The sequence below is a fragment of the Hyperolius riggenbachi genome, chromosome 7 (genome assembly GCF_040937935.1).
Source record: "Hyperolius riggenbachi isolate aHypRig1 chromosome 7, aHypRig1.pri, whole genome shotgun sequence".
NCBI lineage: Eukaryota > Metazoa > Chordata > Amphibia > Anura > Hyperoliidae > Hyperolius > Hyperolius riggenbachi.
The window spans coordinates 309,678,684-309,694,555 of record NC_090652.1 but is presented as its reverse complement, the minus strand read 5'-3'; the positions used below and the strand labels follow the sequence as shown (position 1 = coordinate 309,694,555).

Genomic DNA, 15,872 nt, shown 5'->3' with positions numbered 1-15,872 from the left:
TTCTACCTACTATTATACACTTCTTGGTGCATTTGTTATATTAGCAATGCATTTGTCATTATCACAAGCTAAAAATGCAGCAATCACTACCCCACTTTGCAAATACTGCAATTGCTACCCCATGTTACAAATGCAGAAATTGCAACCCCATGTTACACATGCAATAACTACTACCTCATATACCACACATAAAATAAAACAATCACCCCCATAGGAAATGCAGCATTAACCTCACATATAAAATACATAAATTACCTTCATGTATGAAATGCAGCAATCACGACCATATACAATGCAGCAATTATCCCCAATTCCCCATATAAAGTGTAGCAACCTTTCAACATTTGCAATGAAAAAAATTACCCAAAATACTATTACTGTTGCTTTTACACATAATTCAAGTCATTTTCAACCATCCCTAGCGATTTACTTCTTGGTTAAAGGATGACAGAGCCCAAATGAATATAAGAAAAATGCCTGGCAGCACTCTGTGCATGTGCATGGTGTCATTGTGACATCATGCATGTGCGCACAGTGCTCCCGGCCACTATTGAGTACTTTAGAACGCGTGCAGCCAGGCCAGGGCAGGAGCACTGATGCCCAACCCGGCCGACCGGAAGAGAATCCCAAAGTGTAATTACAGGCAGCGGAGGGACAGAATGGAGGAGGAGTCATAAGCATCAGGACAGCTCACCATACATGCCTGCTCCCCCCATTTCTCATATTAATTTTAGGCTCTGGTATCCTTTAAGCCTAGAACCTTTCAGAATACATATATGTGCACTTGTATAGCTTTCCGGACATTTCCATCAACATATTTAGGGCTCTTTCACATGAACAGCTAAATGGTGTGCTAAATATGCCATTTACCTGCCCAAGCGCAGGGGTTAAGCACAATCTGGTTGCAAAATAATGCCACCAAGTGGGAGCGTTTGTAGCCTAAATTTTGTCAATGGCTAACAAGCAATGAGGTTACTGGCCGGTAAAAACCACAGTATACAGGGGCAGCTGCCATCTGCTCACATGCACATGCAAGTGCTGGATGCTCACAAAATAAACAGGGGTGACTGACAAGCAGGGAAGTATACTGCTACCAGATATTCATCAGAAAGAGCCCTTATGGTAAAGATGTTCCCTATTAAGAATGATACATTGCCGTCTATGTATACCATGAGCTGAATAAATGGGAGCCTTCACAGACACCAGTGACAACATATTTTTTTCTTCAGTTTAGTATTACTTAATATCAAAACAAGTGACTGTACCGAGGGGTAAAAAGAGATCAGTGTCCACCACACAGAGCCCCAGGCAGCTGAAACTGAAAATTCAGAAGTTACTGAGCTGGCAATCATTACACAGAAATTCAAGTCTAGGATGAGACGAAGGATCATGGTCCTGACTGCCCCAATATGACCTTCTGTCTGAGGACCAGGAATCTGAGAGCCATTATTCTTCATTCTCAACACATGCTTGAGAAGGTAAATCACACTAAGACCAAGTGACACAAATGACAGAAAAAATGGTAGAAAACAGCCCAGCATCAGATCAAAGATGGTGTAAAAAAGGTCCATTTGGATTTTATAATTATTCCCAGTTGGATTAGTCACATTGTCTTGGAAATCTACATGCATTGTCCAAACAAAAGGTAAGTTAATGGCTAATGAGCCAAGTGCTGTCCCTATGAGGATATAGCAAACAAAATAAGAAAATCTTGCTTTCATCCACAGAACGAATGGATGAGAAATCTTCACTAGTTTCAGACAATAGTACACGGACAGCCAACTTGTGTTCCAGAAACTATACTCTATTAATAAAATGGTCAATATATAGACGTAAATAAGCATTTCCTTTGCATACAGCACATAGATATAATATAGGTAAAAGATATTATCCAGTGTTAAGAAGTTCTGAAGAAGGATGTTGGTAATTGCCGTGGAGAGCAAAATCTGATCAAGAACTTGTCCCTTAGTGTTTTGTTTCCATCCCTTGACATAAGCGAGAACAATATGTACGTTTATAGAGATTCCAAAGGTGTAACTTAGAATCACTTGGATATGTGTGAATATCGCTAGAGGCTCAGCCATCATTATCCTTGTTTGTGTTCAGACTATCCACAGCAATTTCAAATAACAGGTGTTTCCTTAGTGGCTAAGTGACTGGAAAGCACTGAGGTCATTACAAAGCTCAATTTATACCAATTGTAAAGATGTCTAATTTACATTCCCTTATTTGCTTAAATGTGCAGTTAGAGAAATGTTTTCCTTGGACAGCGGTGTTATCTGCGTTGGTTGTCATCAACTGATCTGCTTGTTTATTACGCTATGTGGGACATACCACATGCCCCCCCTAGACAGCAAACTAAAGAACATTGTAGAACATTACAGGGGAGCAGGTTGGCTTGTTACCAACATTTACAGTGGAGGGAAGTATTTTTATCGAGGTCATAGGGACAACATGTCCTTATTTTTGTTTCCAGGGCTTTGAACAGGTAACTGCTCCCAGAAGGTGTTGGGGAGTATGACTGAGTGGGAACAGTTTTACAAAGTAGAATACTGTTGCATTGTGCATGGGGGCATGAAGAGGTTAAAGTGGTATTGTCATAAAAAAAAATGTTTTCCTCTAAAACATTAAACACAGTAAAACACAAATATGAATCATTAGGAGATTGATTTTATGCCTTTTGAATGTATAATTGCAACTCACTGAAGCTGACTGATGTCATTGCCGGCTGCAGGACAAATGATCAGATATACTCCTAGAGAACTAATTAGTAAGCAAAGAGAATACATACAATTCTCTTGATCTAGTGTGTCAGATTTTATGCATTTATATTTATTCATGTATCTATTTTTTCCCCACAGTTCTCAGATCTCACTTTGATCAAGCATTTTGTGGGATGTGCTAGAAGAAAAGGGCTGATCGATGGAGGCCCACCACACGGTTACAGGACTTGAACGATCTGCTGATAACTTCATGGTGCAAGATACTAGATGACTAGTGATGTAGTGAACATCAAATGTTTAGTTTGTGAGCACCAAGGTGAATTTACTGCAAATGTTTGCAAACCGGCTGTCCGTGGTGGGGTCCATAGACTTAAATGGCAGACAAACAGCTGTCAAATTTAACAATTAAGAACAAAGCCCCCTTACATACTAGAAACACCAAATTTGCAGGGAATGTGGAGGAGGGCAGTGAGTACAAGAGGGGAAAAAAATCAAAAAGACCTTTTAGTTTTTGAGAAAATCAATTTTACATTTCTCGTTCTGAATGTGGGAAATGTTTCAACTGCCGCCGACTTTAGTGGTTAATAGCAAAGCACCTTAAGTGCTAGAAACACCAAATTTGTAGAGTATGTTAAGGAGGGCAGTGGGAACAAGAGGGAAACATTTTCAAAAAGAGCCTATATTTGTTTGAGAAAATCGATGTTGACGTTAGAGGAAAAAAGTATGGTAGTTGCTGCGGTAAAATGACAGATAGTGTATTAACATGTACTATATATATATATATATATATATATATATATATATATATATATATATATATATATATATTCAGGTCAGAATAGGGGAAATATATAAAAAGAACACTGTGGGGTTTCCCCCCCCCCCCCCCCCCCCCGAGCCTCTTTACCCCTTGTCCCCCATGTGGAGTCCGGCTGCATTGGGCTTAGCACCCTGAACTATACTAGTCCGCATGGTCCATGGTATGGGGAGGCTCCAGGGGAGAGGGGGGGGAGCAATCCTTTCCCTTTCCCCCAGAGCCCTTGTCCAATCCATGGTCATGAGGCTCTTCCCTACTTCCAGTGCCCCAGAAGAAGGTAGGAGCCACCGACATCCTGGGGGGTTCATGGTGGCATCTGAGTGTCAGGACTCGCTGATATAGGATTCAGGAACACACTGTATGCAAATGCCGCCGACTAGCTAACACTTCCACCTAACCATACACACTGACTCTTTGTAAGTAGGTTCTGCACACAATGTGAGACCTGAATATATACCAGCAATCCTCTGCAAGACAGGTAACAAGACACAGATAGTATATGAGTAGAACTGGTAATAGTCACCTAAATATTAGTGGCAACAGCAATCCAGAAGATTGCAGGAGATGTTAACACAGAAGTCCATAAACAATAGGTTATTGTATGTAGGTTCCAGGGCAGGATGAGATAAAGTCCAGAACACAGGCGTACTATATAAATGTCACGGTACAGAAGGGCTAGGCAGAAATCAAGGTAAGGCAATCCAATGGTCAGGGCAGGCAGCAAACAGGCAGAGTCCAGTAACAAGCAATATATCAGTTCAGGCAGCAAACAGGCAGAATTCAATAACAGGCAGCTGGTCAGGGCAGGCAGAAAACAGGCAGAGATCAGCAACGAGCAGTAAGTCAAATCCAGAAAAGCAATCCACAAGTTTTCAAAGAGCACCCAGCAGTAAACAGAAGCATACGCTAACACGGGTAAAGTCAAAGTGCACTCAGTAACCTTAAATATATCAGGCAACCAATCAGTGGCCGGCCAAATGCACACTACAGCCAATCACACACAGGCATTAACCACCCTGGCGGTATGGACAAGCTCAGCTCATCCAGCAAAAACTTGCAAAAAACGTTAATGACGAGCTGAGCTCGTCCATGCCAACAGGGAGATTTCCTGTTTCTCTGCCCTGCCAGCTGCATTCTTTTCTCATCAGAGGGATTCCTCAGGATGGCTGGATGCCTGTCTGCATGCTGTGGGTAGCAATCTGTGCTACCCCAGCGTGCAGAACAAGCATCCAGCCACCCTAGGGAATCCCTAGGCAGCGGATCGGCGGGCAAAGAATGTGCGTGCGTGCGGGGGTTCCCCCTTGTATGCGGCAGCTGTGCAGGTGGGGGGATCCCCCTCTGTGCAGGCAGGGGGATCCCCCTTCTATGAGGCGTGCGGATGGCCTATCCCCCTCATCCCCCTCCCTCCTGATCCCTACCCTCCCAATTCCCATCCCCCCCCGTCTCAGCCCATTGAGTGAATAGATATACTCACCCGAGGGTTCTCTCCAGTGACGGCTGCTGTGCACACCCTCCTCCATCTCTGAAGTCTGGGTCTCTGGAGATTTGCATTACGAGGCTTGGTGACTTCACCAAGTCTCGTAATGTAGCGGTACAGAGAACGAGACTTGGTGATGAAAGAAGAAGTGCTGTTGCAGCCGTCGCTGGAGAGAGCCCTCGGGTGAGAAGATCTATTTACTCAACGGGTTGAGATGGGGAGGGGAGGAGAGTATCGGGAGGGGGTACATCTGGCTACCTATAAAACTGGCTAAACACCTGGCTCACTATATATCTGGCTAAACACCTGGCTCACTATATATCTGGCTAAACACCTGGCTAACTATATACCTGGCTGCACATCTGGCTACCTATACATACTGGGTCTTATACTCACGATTGGCGTGCTGATCCCTCGTCATGTACCTCTGATAGCTTCCCCAGTGCCTTATTCCATGTCTCTTGGCAGATTTTGCTTCTCCCTCGGCGATCACATGTCCCCTGTCAATCGGCGTTGATGACACCAGGGTCACACAGTGTCATCAACATCTCACAGCAAACACTTTTTTTTATTGAATTCAATACAATAACCTGTATTGAATTCAATATAAAAAAAAGTGATTGCAAAAAAAATTGAAGTTGAAAATTATTGGAAATTAATTGAAACACTTTTTGCACGGAAATCCTGGGGAAATTGAACGCCAGAGTGGTTAATCAAGTTTAAATATCAGCCAGATATCAGCAAGAGCACTGCCTATGACGTGAGAGACCAGGGTTCAATCCCAGGCAGGGTCAGCATCCACATGTTATTATTTATTACATAAACCCCTGCCTAATTGTTAGCTGACACTACCTCTGTCTTCGTCTCAGACCATACTCCCTTACAGTATCCCCCCTTGATCACTGTGGCTTCTGGGGCCCCCTGCAGCTGCATCCCTTGCAGGGTCTATTGTTACACCCCTGGCTCTCATCAATCAGCTCTGTACTTGGGCTCTCATCAATCAGCTCTGTACTTGGGCTCTCATCAATCAGCTCTGTACTTGGGCTCTCATTGGTTCTGCCGCTTCCACTGCTTTTACCATTCTAACTACCTAGAAGCTTATTCTAAGAACATTGCTCATTTTTGCTGGAACTGATCACCAAGATCATCATGTTGGAAACCCTCTGATCTATAGTAACCTGCAGCCTGTGCCGTTATTGTGTCAGCAACTGCGCTGGTAGCTCATGTGTGCCTTTGTCTGCAACCCAACTACTATCCAAGTGCTATGCATGTTTTATTTCACCTCTGATCCACTCGGTCCCCTTTTTCAGCCTATGCTGGATTCCCTGTGCTGCTTATGGTCACCATGAATGGGTATAAAAATGCTGCCCCACTCAGAATAGATAACTAAGTACAACACCTTACGTAAGCCTGCATTACATCTGTTGTTGGATAACCTCTGATCGATATCACATGCCTTTGATACATAAACTGGTGTATATGTTAAGTCTCCTGCAGTAAATAACTGCAAATTATTATGTTTACAGGTTTATATACTTGCGTCTTTATAGGAGGATCGTTTAACCAATATATGATTATATCAATACCAGCATCTTTATATTATTTGACTGAGATACTTGTTATTACTATGTGATAAGCACCAAGGATGAGCAAGACCACTTGTGAGAAAAGCAAAGTTCTGGAAAATGCGGGCAAGTGCTGTGTAAGCAGGGGTTATCTTACCTAGTATTGATCCACAAAATCTCACAAAAAATAAAACTACACAGCTTGCCAAAGTATCATCATTATTTTGCAAAGGGGAACACTAATTGATGATGTGGGGACTTAAAAAAAATGGCTGTCAATTAACATCAGGCCTAGGTTTCAGGCAGCGGTCGTGTAGCCCACATTGTGTCCAAAGTCCAACCGCACAACTGGGACATGACGGTTTTCAGCCAAGACACCTCCAAAAAATTATGCAGCAATTGTGTTTTGGATTAAATATAGGTGGTATCAGTGGCCTGTGGCACCCTGGCCTGGCGGTGGGAGCTGCACAGGCAGCAGGAGCAGGGCAATGCAGCAGCAGCAGGTGAAACGTATTCCAGGAGCCTGCCGGACGTGGCACGTGGCACTTGGCACGTGTCACGTGGCACTTGGCACGTGGCACTTGGCACGTGTCACTTGCCAAGTGTCACGTGACACTTGGCACTTGTCACTTGCCAAGTGTCACGTGACACTTGGCACGTGGCACGTGGCACTTTCCAAGTGGCACGTGTCACATGCCACGTGCCACGTGCCAAGAGACACGTGCCACGTGCCAAGAGACAGTCAGACAGCAGAGGAGGAGACACTAGTGCACACTAACACATTACTGAATTAACAATAGTGTAGTTATAGTGAAGGGGTTAATCACTGAGCTTATCACCGTGTAAAGCCCTTGGCCCAGAAAAAGCACTGCAGCTGTGCAGCACACACTCTAACTGTCACACTATGAGACATCAATCAAGCTAATGAACGATTTAACTATAGTGTAGTGATAGTGAAGGGGTTAATCACTGAGCTTATCACTGTGTAAAGCCCTTGCCCCAGCAACAGCACTTCAGCTGTGCAGCACACACTTTAACTGTCACACTATGAGATAATCAATCAAGCTAAATATCGATACTATAGAGTAGTGAGGGGGTTAATCAATGAACAGCTTTAGGTTTATAACTGTATACAGGCAGCCCTCGCTAGGCCACCAGCACTGCAGCATGTCTCTCAGGAAGCATTCAGCAAGCCAGAACAATCTGTCTCATCATGGCAGCCCTCCTTATTATACAGTGGGGGTGGCCAGTGTTCCTTTCTGTGATTGGTTGCTAGGGCTTCTGCTGGGAGCCCTCTGATTGGCTCCAGGACGTCATCACCTAAGTTACAGTATTTCGGATTTGGATATCCGCGGATATCCGCGGATATCCGGGTCATGCATCAAACTATCCGAAGATAGCTATGCGGATTTCTATAGCTATCCGGGATCCGGAATCTGATCCGGATAGCGTAAAAATGGTCGGATATCCGGATTCCGGATGAGCATCACTAGTATTGGCATTAGAGATGTCGCGGACCTCCGATTTTCGGTTCGCGAACCTAGTTCGCGAACCTCCGCGTAAGGTTCAGTTCGCGAAAAGGTTCGCAAACCGCAATAGACTTCAATGGAGAGGCGAACTTTGAAAAATTGAAAAAATTCTGACGGCTGGAAAAATGATAGAAAACATGTTTCAAGGGCTCCAATACCTGGAGGCTGACATGATTGAGTGAAATACACATCAAAAGTCCCAGACAAAAACCTAGTTTTCACATAAGCCCCTATTTTAGGCCTCCCTCCCTCCTAACCTTCTACCTATTCTCTCCTCCCTCCTACCGGACATGGCTCCCTCCCTACCGGAGGGAGGAGGGTCTCATCTGCCAGGGAATTCCAGTATTTCAAAAACCAGCTAACATACCGTGACTGGGATTTGAACCCAGGTCTCAGTGTATGGTAGGTAACTAACATATCCATTATACCACCAACACTAGTAGCTGAAAGTAGCTGAAAGTAGCTGAAAGTAGCTGAAAGTAGCGGAAAGTAGCGGAAAGTAGCTGAAAGTAGCTGAAAGTAGCCTAGCATGTACCATTTATGCTCAAAGCAAGAGAAAAATTAGACAAGACAAATAACATTTATATCACACTTTTCTCCTGGCAGACTCAAAGCACCAGAGCTGCAGCAACTAGGGCACACTCTATAGGCAGTAGCAGTGTTAGGAAGACTTGCCTAAGGTCTTGGCTTACTGAACAGACAGAGACGAGATTCAAACCCTGGTCTCCTGTGTCAGAGGCAAAGCCATTAACCATTACACCATGCAGCCATTGCTTACAGATATGTAGCCAGACATGGCCTTGTCTTCTGTGTTCAACAGTTGTCAAGATAAAAATAAAACAAGATAGCAGTGTTAGGAAGACTTGCCTAAGGTCTCCTACTGAATAGGTGCTGGCTTACTGAACAGACAGAGCTGAGATTTGAACTCTGGTCTCCTGTGTCAGAGGCAGAGCCCTTAACCATTACACCATGCAGCCACTGCGTATGGATATGTAGCCAGGCAATGGCATGGCCTTGCCTTTTGTGTTCAACAGTTGTCCAAAGAGAACCCCAGATAGCCAGGTAGATTCATCTCTCTCCTTCTCTCTCTCTCTCTCTCTCTCTCTCTCTCTCTCTCTCTCTCTCTCTCTCTCTCTCTCTCTCTCTCTCTCTCTCTCTCTCTCTCTCTCTCTCTCTCTCTCTCTCTCTCTCTCTAGTAGGGATGGTCACCGCTTTCCGCGGAATTGTATTTTTGAGCATAAACGGATTGAGCATAAATGGTACATGCTAGGCTGGCTTCAGCATGTAGTGTTGGTGTGTGTGAGAGAGAGAGAGAGAGATGAATCTACCTGGCTATCTGGGGTTCTCTTTGGACAACTGTTGAACACAAAAGACAAGGCCATGTCTGGCTACATATCTGTAAGCAGTGGCTGGATGGTGTAATGGTTAGGGGCTCTGCCTCTAACACAGGAGACCAGAGTTCAACTCTCAGCTCTGTCTGTTCAGTAAGCCAGCACCTATTCAGTAGGATACCTTAGGCAAGTCTTCCTAACACTGCTATCTTGTCTAATTTTTCTCTTGACAACTGTTGAACACAAGGCCATGTCTGGCTACATATCCGTAAGCAGTGGCTGGAAGGTGTAATGGTTAAGGGCTCTGCCTCTTACACAGGAGACCAGAGTTCAAATCTCAGCTCTGTCTGTTCAGTAAGCCAGCGCCTATTCAGTAGGAGACCTTAGGCAAGTCTTCCTAACACTGCTATCTTGTCTAATTTTTCTCTTGACAACTGTTGAACACAAAAGACAAGGCCATGTCTGGCTACATATCTGTAAGCAGTGGCTGCATGGTGTAAGGGTTAAGGGAGGGCCCTTAACCCTTTCCGCGGAATTGTATTTTTGAGCATAAACGGATTGAGCATAAATGGTACATGCTAGGCTGGCTTCAGCATGTAGTGTTGGTGTGTGTGAGAGAGAGAGAGAGAGATGAATCTACCTGGCTATCTGGGGTTCTCTTTGGACAACTGTTGAACACAAAAGACAAGGCCATGTCTGGCTACATATCTGTAAGCAGTGGCTGGATGGTGTAATGGTTAGGGGCTCTGCCTCTAACACAGGAGACCAGAGTTCAACTCTCAGCTCTGTCTGTTCAGTAAGCCAGCACCTATTCAGTAGGATACCTTAGGCAAGTCTTCCTAACACTGCTATCTTGTCTAATTTTTCTCTTGACAACTGTTGAACACAAGGCCATGTCTGGCTACATATCCGTAAGCAGTGGCTGGAAGGTGTAATGGTTAAGGGCTCTGCCTCTTACACAGGAGACCAGAGTTCAAATCTCAGCTCTGTCTGTTCAGTAAGCCAGCACCTATTCAGTAGGAGACCTTAGGCAAGTCTTCCTAACACTGCTATCTTGTCTAATTTTTCTCTTGACAACTGTTGAACACAAAAGACAAGGCCATGTCTGGCTACATATCTGTAAGCAGTGGCTGCATGGTGTAAGGGTTAAGGGCCCTGCCTCTTACACAGGAGACCAGAGTTCAACTCTCAGCTCTGTCTGTTCAGTAAGCCAGCACCTATTCAGTAGGAGACCTTAGGCAAGTCTTCCTAACACTGCTATCTTGTCTAATTTTTCTCTTGACAACTGTTGAACACAAAAGACAAGGCCATGTCTGGCTACATATCTGTACACAGTGGCTGCTTGGTGTAATGGTTAAGGGCTCTGCCTCTGACACAGGAGACCAGAGTTCAAATCTCAGCTCTGTCTGTTCAGTAAGCCAGCACCTATTCAGTAGGAGACCTTAGGCACTGTTCAAAGTATCTATAGAAGTGATTATTATGAGCACAGGACCAATAGAGAGGTAATACTGTAGTTGAGGGAGGGCCCTTCGGGGCCCCTTTGGCCCAAGGGCCCCGATGCAGTCGCAACCTCTGCAAAGTAGAACATTACTTTATATTGAAGGAGGGGACTCTATGCAAAGTTTTGCTGGGCAGCAGTGTCTCTGAATTACTATGCTGCTAAGATCATGTATATTTGGCCCTGTCCATAATACATCATGACCACGCCCACCTTCCGGTGCATGGTCACACCCTTTTTTCACCGCACTCATGGGATGTGTGGGCCCCAGGTTGAAATTTCTTTGGTGGGCCCCCAGTGTCCCAGTCCGATCCTGCACGCCGCCATCGTACTTGGTCTGTACTGCAGATGATGGTTCGTGCTGCAGATGATGCTGATCTCCAGGAGGGAGAGAGAGCAGAGAGATGTTACCTGCTTTACAGCCACAGCTGTAATTTCAGTCATCTTCTTGTTAACACTAGTGAGAGTGTTGACTAGTGATGACAAAACCCCCGGCAAACTTTCTCCATTCGCCCATTCATGTTTAATGCAAATGTTTCTGTCAAAAGTTTGCTTTTGCATTCAACATTAAAGTAAAGGGCCGCCGACTTTAGTGGTTGATATCCGTACATGCTTGAAACATGCTTGAAACACCAAGGTATGTTAAAGGGAACTGTGGGAACAGGAGGAAAAAAAAGACTGCGTAGTTTTTGAGAAAAAAAGCCTCTTTAAATGCTGTTAAATGTAGTTAAATGACAGATAATGTATCAACCTATCGGTAATATAAACTTACATATATAAAAAAAAAAAGAACAATGAATTTCATGATGGTGTTTCCAGGTGGTCAGTTAGCAGAGCACAATGACCACCTGGAAAGCGTAATGACCATCTGGAAACCCCATGGAAATGAGGCATTGCTTCGCCTAGGAATTGCTATACAGCCGCAAATTATGGCTGCACAAGGATCCTTGGAAACTATACATATTTTTTGACAATTTAAAAGTTTTATGTTCAGAGTGTGGGAAATTATAAAAAAAATGATATGAGATTAACCCTTTGTCCCCATGTATGCTGGGATAGCCAGAATGCAGAGCCCCATGTGGCTGAGGCTCCATATTCTGGCTATCCCAGCCTACATGGGGGGCAAGGGGTTATTTTCTTAAGCATAATCTGCAAGTTTCGCATTACAGTTGTCATGTGAATTATGATTTGTAATTACGCATAGGCATAATTTCTGCCCACCACTAGTAGAAATTCAAAGTGGGTGCCCTCCCATCTAAAAAAAAATATAGCCCTTTTGTTTGTTTGTTTGTTTGTTTGTTTTTGCCTACTGTACTCCATTTATGAGTTTTCCCTTCTGCCTATTATACACTTCTTGGTGCCTTTGACATATTAGAAATGCAGCAATCACTACCCCACTTTACAAATATGGCAAATGTTACCCCATGTTACAAATGCAGACATTGATACTCCATTTTACACATACAATAACTACTGCCCTACATACCACACATAAAATAAACCAATCACCTCCATATGAAATGCATCATTAACCTCACATATAAAATGCTTTAATTACCTTCATGTATGAAATGCAGCAATCACCACCATATACAATGCAGCAATTATCCACATATGAAGGGCAGCAATCTATCAACATTTGCAATGCAAAAAATTACCACAAAACACTATTACTGTTGCTTTTACACATAATTTAAAGAGACACTGAAGCGAAAAAAAATATATGATATAATGAATTGGTTGTGTACTATGAATAATTACTAGAAGATTAGCAGCAAAGAAAATATTCTCATATTTTTATTTTCAGGTATATAGTGTTTTTTCTAACATTGCATCACTCTATAATATGTCCAGATTACACAACACTCAGCATTCAAAATGAGTCTTTCAGAGCAGTCTGTGAAGTAATAAACTCTTCTCTGCTAGAGGAAAAATAAACAGTTCAATTACAGTTCAGATAATAAAAGTCAGATAACAGCCCTCTCCACGACCAAGTTGGTCGGAGAGCTTAATAGCTTTTTTGCATAGAGATAACAACTGGAGTTTCTTAACTCTTCCTGCACTGGAAACAATTAGACTGATGTATCTGATCTTAATGTTTTTTTTCTTAGCTGTACTACACATACAAATCATAATATCATCATTTTTTTTCGCTTCAGTGTCTCTTTAATGCATTTCAGTAGAAATTGTCAAAGTCATTTTCAACCATCTCTAGTGATCTACTTTTTGGTTAAAGGATGACAGCCCAAATGAATATAAGAAACACATCCGGGAGCACTCTGCACATGTGCATGGTGTCATTGTGACATCATGCACGTGCGCAGGCCACTCCCAGGTACGGTTGAGTACTTTAGAGCGTGTGCAGCCGGGCCAGGGCAGGTGCACTGATGCTTGACCCGGCCGACTGAAAGAGAATCCCGAAGTGCAATTACAGTCAGTGGAGGGACAGAATGGAGAAAAGGAGGAGCGGTGAGCATCAGGACAGCTCACCATACATGCCTGCTCCCCCTCTTTCTCATATTAATTTTAAGTTCTAGCATCCTGTAAGCCTAGAACCTTTTAGAATACATATATGTGCACTTGTATAGCTTTCCAGATATTCCCATCGACATATTTAGGGCTCTTTCACATGAACAGCTAAATAGTGTGCTAAATATGCCATTTACCTGCCCAAGCGCAGGGGTTAAGCACCACCTGGTTGCAAAATAATGCCACCAAATGGGAGCGTTTGAAGCCAAAATTGTGTCAATGGCTAACAAGCAATGAGGTTACTGGCCGGTAAAAACTACAGTATACAGGGGCAGCTGCCACCTGTTCACATGCAAGTGAATTTCTGGATGCTTGCAAAATAAACAGTGGTGACTGACAAGCAGTGAAGTATACTGCTATCAGGTATTTATCAGAAAGAGCCCTTATGGTAGAGATGTTTCCTATTAAGAATGATAAAGTGCCTTCTATGTATACCATGAGCTGAATAAATGGGAGCCTTCACAGACACCTGTGACAACATAATTTTTTCTTCAGTTTAGCATTACTCAAAATCAAAACAAGTGACTGTACTGAGGGGTAAAACGAGATCATTGTCCACCACACAGAGTCCCAGGCAGTTGAAACTGAATATTCAGAAGTTACTGAGCTGGCAATTGTTACACAGAAAGTCAAGTCTAGGATGAGACGAAGGATCATGGTCCTGACCGCACCAATGTGACCTTCTATCTGAGGACCAGGAATGTGAGAGCCATTATTCTTCACTCTCAACACATGCTTGAGAAGGTAAAGCACACTAAGACCGAGTGACACAAATGACAAAAAAAATGGTAGAAAACAGCCCAGCATCAGATCAAAGATGGTGTAAGAAAGGTCCATTTGGATTTTATAACTATTCCCAGTTGGATTAGTCACATTGTCTTGGAAATCTACATGCATTGTCCAAACAAAAGGAAAGTTAATGGCTAATGAGCCAATCGCTGTCCCTATGAGGATATAGCAAACAAAACAAGAAAATCTTGCTTTCATCCACAGAACGAATGGATGAGAAATCTTCACTAGTTTCAGACAATAGTAGACAGACAGCCAACTTGTGTTCCAGAAACTACACTCTATCAATAAAATAATCAATATAAAGACGTAAATAATCATTTCCTTTGCATACAGCACATAGATATACAATTGAAAGAATATATTATCCAGTGTTACGAAGTTCTGAAGAAGGATATTGGTAATTGCCGTGGAGAGCAAGATCTGATCAAGAACGTGCACCTTTCTGTTCTGTCTCCATCCCTTGACATAAGCTAGAACAATCTGTGAGTTTATAAACACTCCAAAGGTGTAACTTAGAATCACTTGGATATGTGTGAATATTGCTAGAGGCCCAGCCATAATTATCCTTGTTTTGTTCAGAATATCCACAGCAATTTCAAACAACAGGTGTTTCCTTAGTGGCTAAGTGACTGGAAAGCACTGAGGTCATTACAAAGCTCAATTTATACCAATTGTAAAGATGTCTAATTTACATTCTCTTATTTGCTTACATTTAAATGTGCAGTTAGAGAAATGTTTTCCTTGGACAGCGGTGTTATCTACGTTGGTTGTCAACTGATCTGCTTGTTTATTACGCTATGTGGGCGTACCACATGCCTCCCTAGACAGCAAACTGTAGAACATTGTAGAACATTACAGGGGAGCAGGTCGGCTTGTTACCAACATTTACAGTGGAGGGAAGTATTTTTTATTGAGGTCATAGGGACAACATGCCCTGTTGCATTGTGCATGGGGGCATGAAGAGGTTAAAGTGGTATTGTCATAAAAAAAAATATTTTCCTCTAAAACATTAAACACAGTAAAACACAAATATGAATCATTAGGAGATTGCTTTTATGCCTTTTGAATGTATAATTGCAACTCACTGAAGCTGACTGATGTCATTGCTGGCTGCAGGACAAATGATCAGATATACTCCTAGAGAACTAATTAGTAAGCGAAGAGAATACATACAATTATCTTTATCTAGTGTGCCAGATTTTATGTATTTATATTATTTATATAAAAGGGCTATTTGCTTTCACAGCTAGTGAGGAACAAGGACACAGGCCTAGTTAATGCTTTTCCTACCTATCTGCAGCAGGTCTGACCCTGCTCTTACTAACAGCAGCCAATAGAGAATTATTCCAATATGGCCACCACATTTTGACGATCTCTAAGCACCGATCATTGATCATGAGAGGCCGGTATGCCATCAGTTGACATCAGTGACAGCATGCAAGGGTGAATTGCAGAAGTCTTGAAAAAGGAGGACTGACACTGCAAATATTAACTCTTTGCAAAACTTGACAAAACTGTCAATAAAAGTATTTGAATCTTTTAAAAATGCTAGTAATTGTATTTCAACACACAACAGAAAAAAGCTGTCAAAAAAAGATATAATAAAAACTT

At 42.8% G+C, this 15,872-nt stretch overlaps 2 protein-coding genes across 2 annotated transcripts; both read right to left on the bottom strand.

The window, feature by feature from the left end:
- Window positions 1-1,193: 1,193 nt before the first annotated feature.
- LOC137526185 (taste receptor type 2 member 7-like) lies at window positions 1,194-2,084 on the bottom strand. The gene has a single exon (XM_068247405.1). The coding sequence runs from the start codon at window positions 2,082-2,084 to the stop codon at window positions 1,194-1,196; it is 891 nt and encodes a 296-aa protein (XP_068103506.1).
- An 11,844-nt stretch (window positions 2,085-13,928) lies between these two features.
- On the bottom strand, window positions 13,929-14,819 carry LOC137526184 (taste receptor type 2 member 7-like). Its single transcript, XM_068247404.1, has one exon. It carries the CDS (start codon window positions 14,817-14,819, stop codon window positions 13,929-13,931), a length of 891 nt encoding a protein of 296 aa, XP_068103505.1.
- Between the last annotated feature and the right edge of the window lie 1,053 nt (window positions 14,820-15,872).

Excerpts from the sequence above, each read along its gene's own strand:
- LOC137526185 (XM_068247405.1), bottom strand. The coding sequence starts at position 2,084 with ATGGCTGAGCCTCTAGCGATATTCACACATATCCAAGTGATTCTAAGT.
- LOC137526184 (XM_068247404.1), bottom strand. The coding sequence starts at position 14,819 with ATGGCTGGGCCTCTAGCAATATTCACACATATCCAAGTGATTCTAAGT.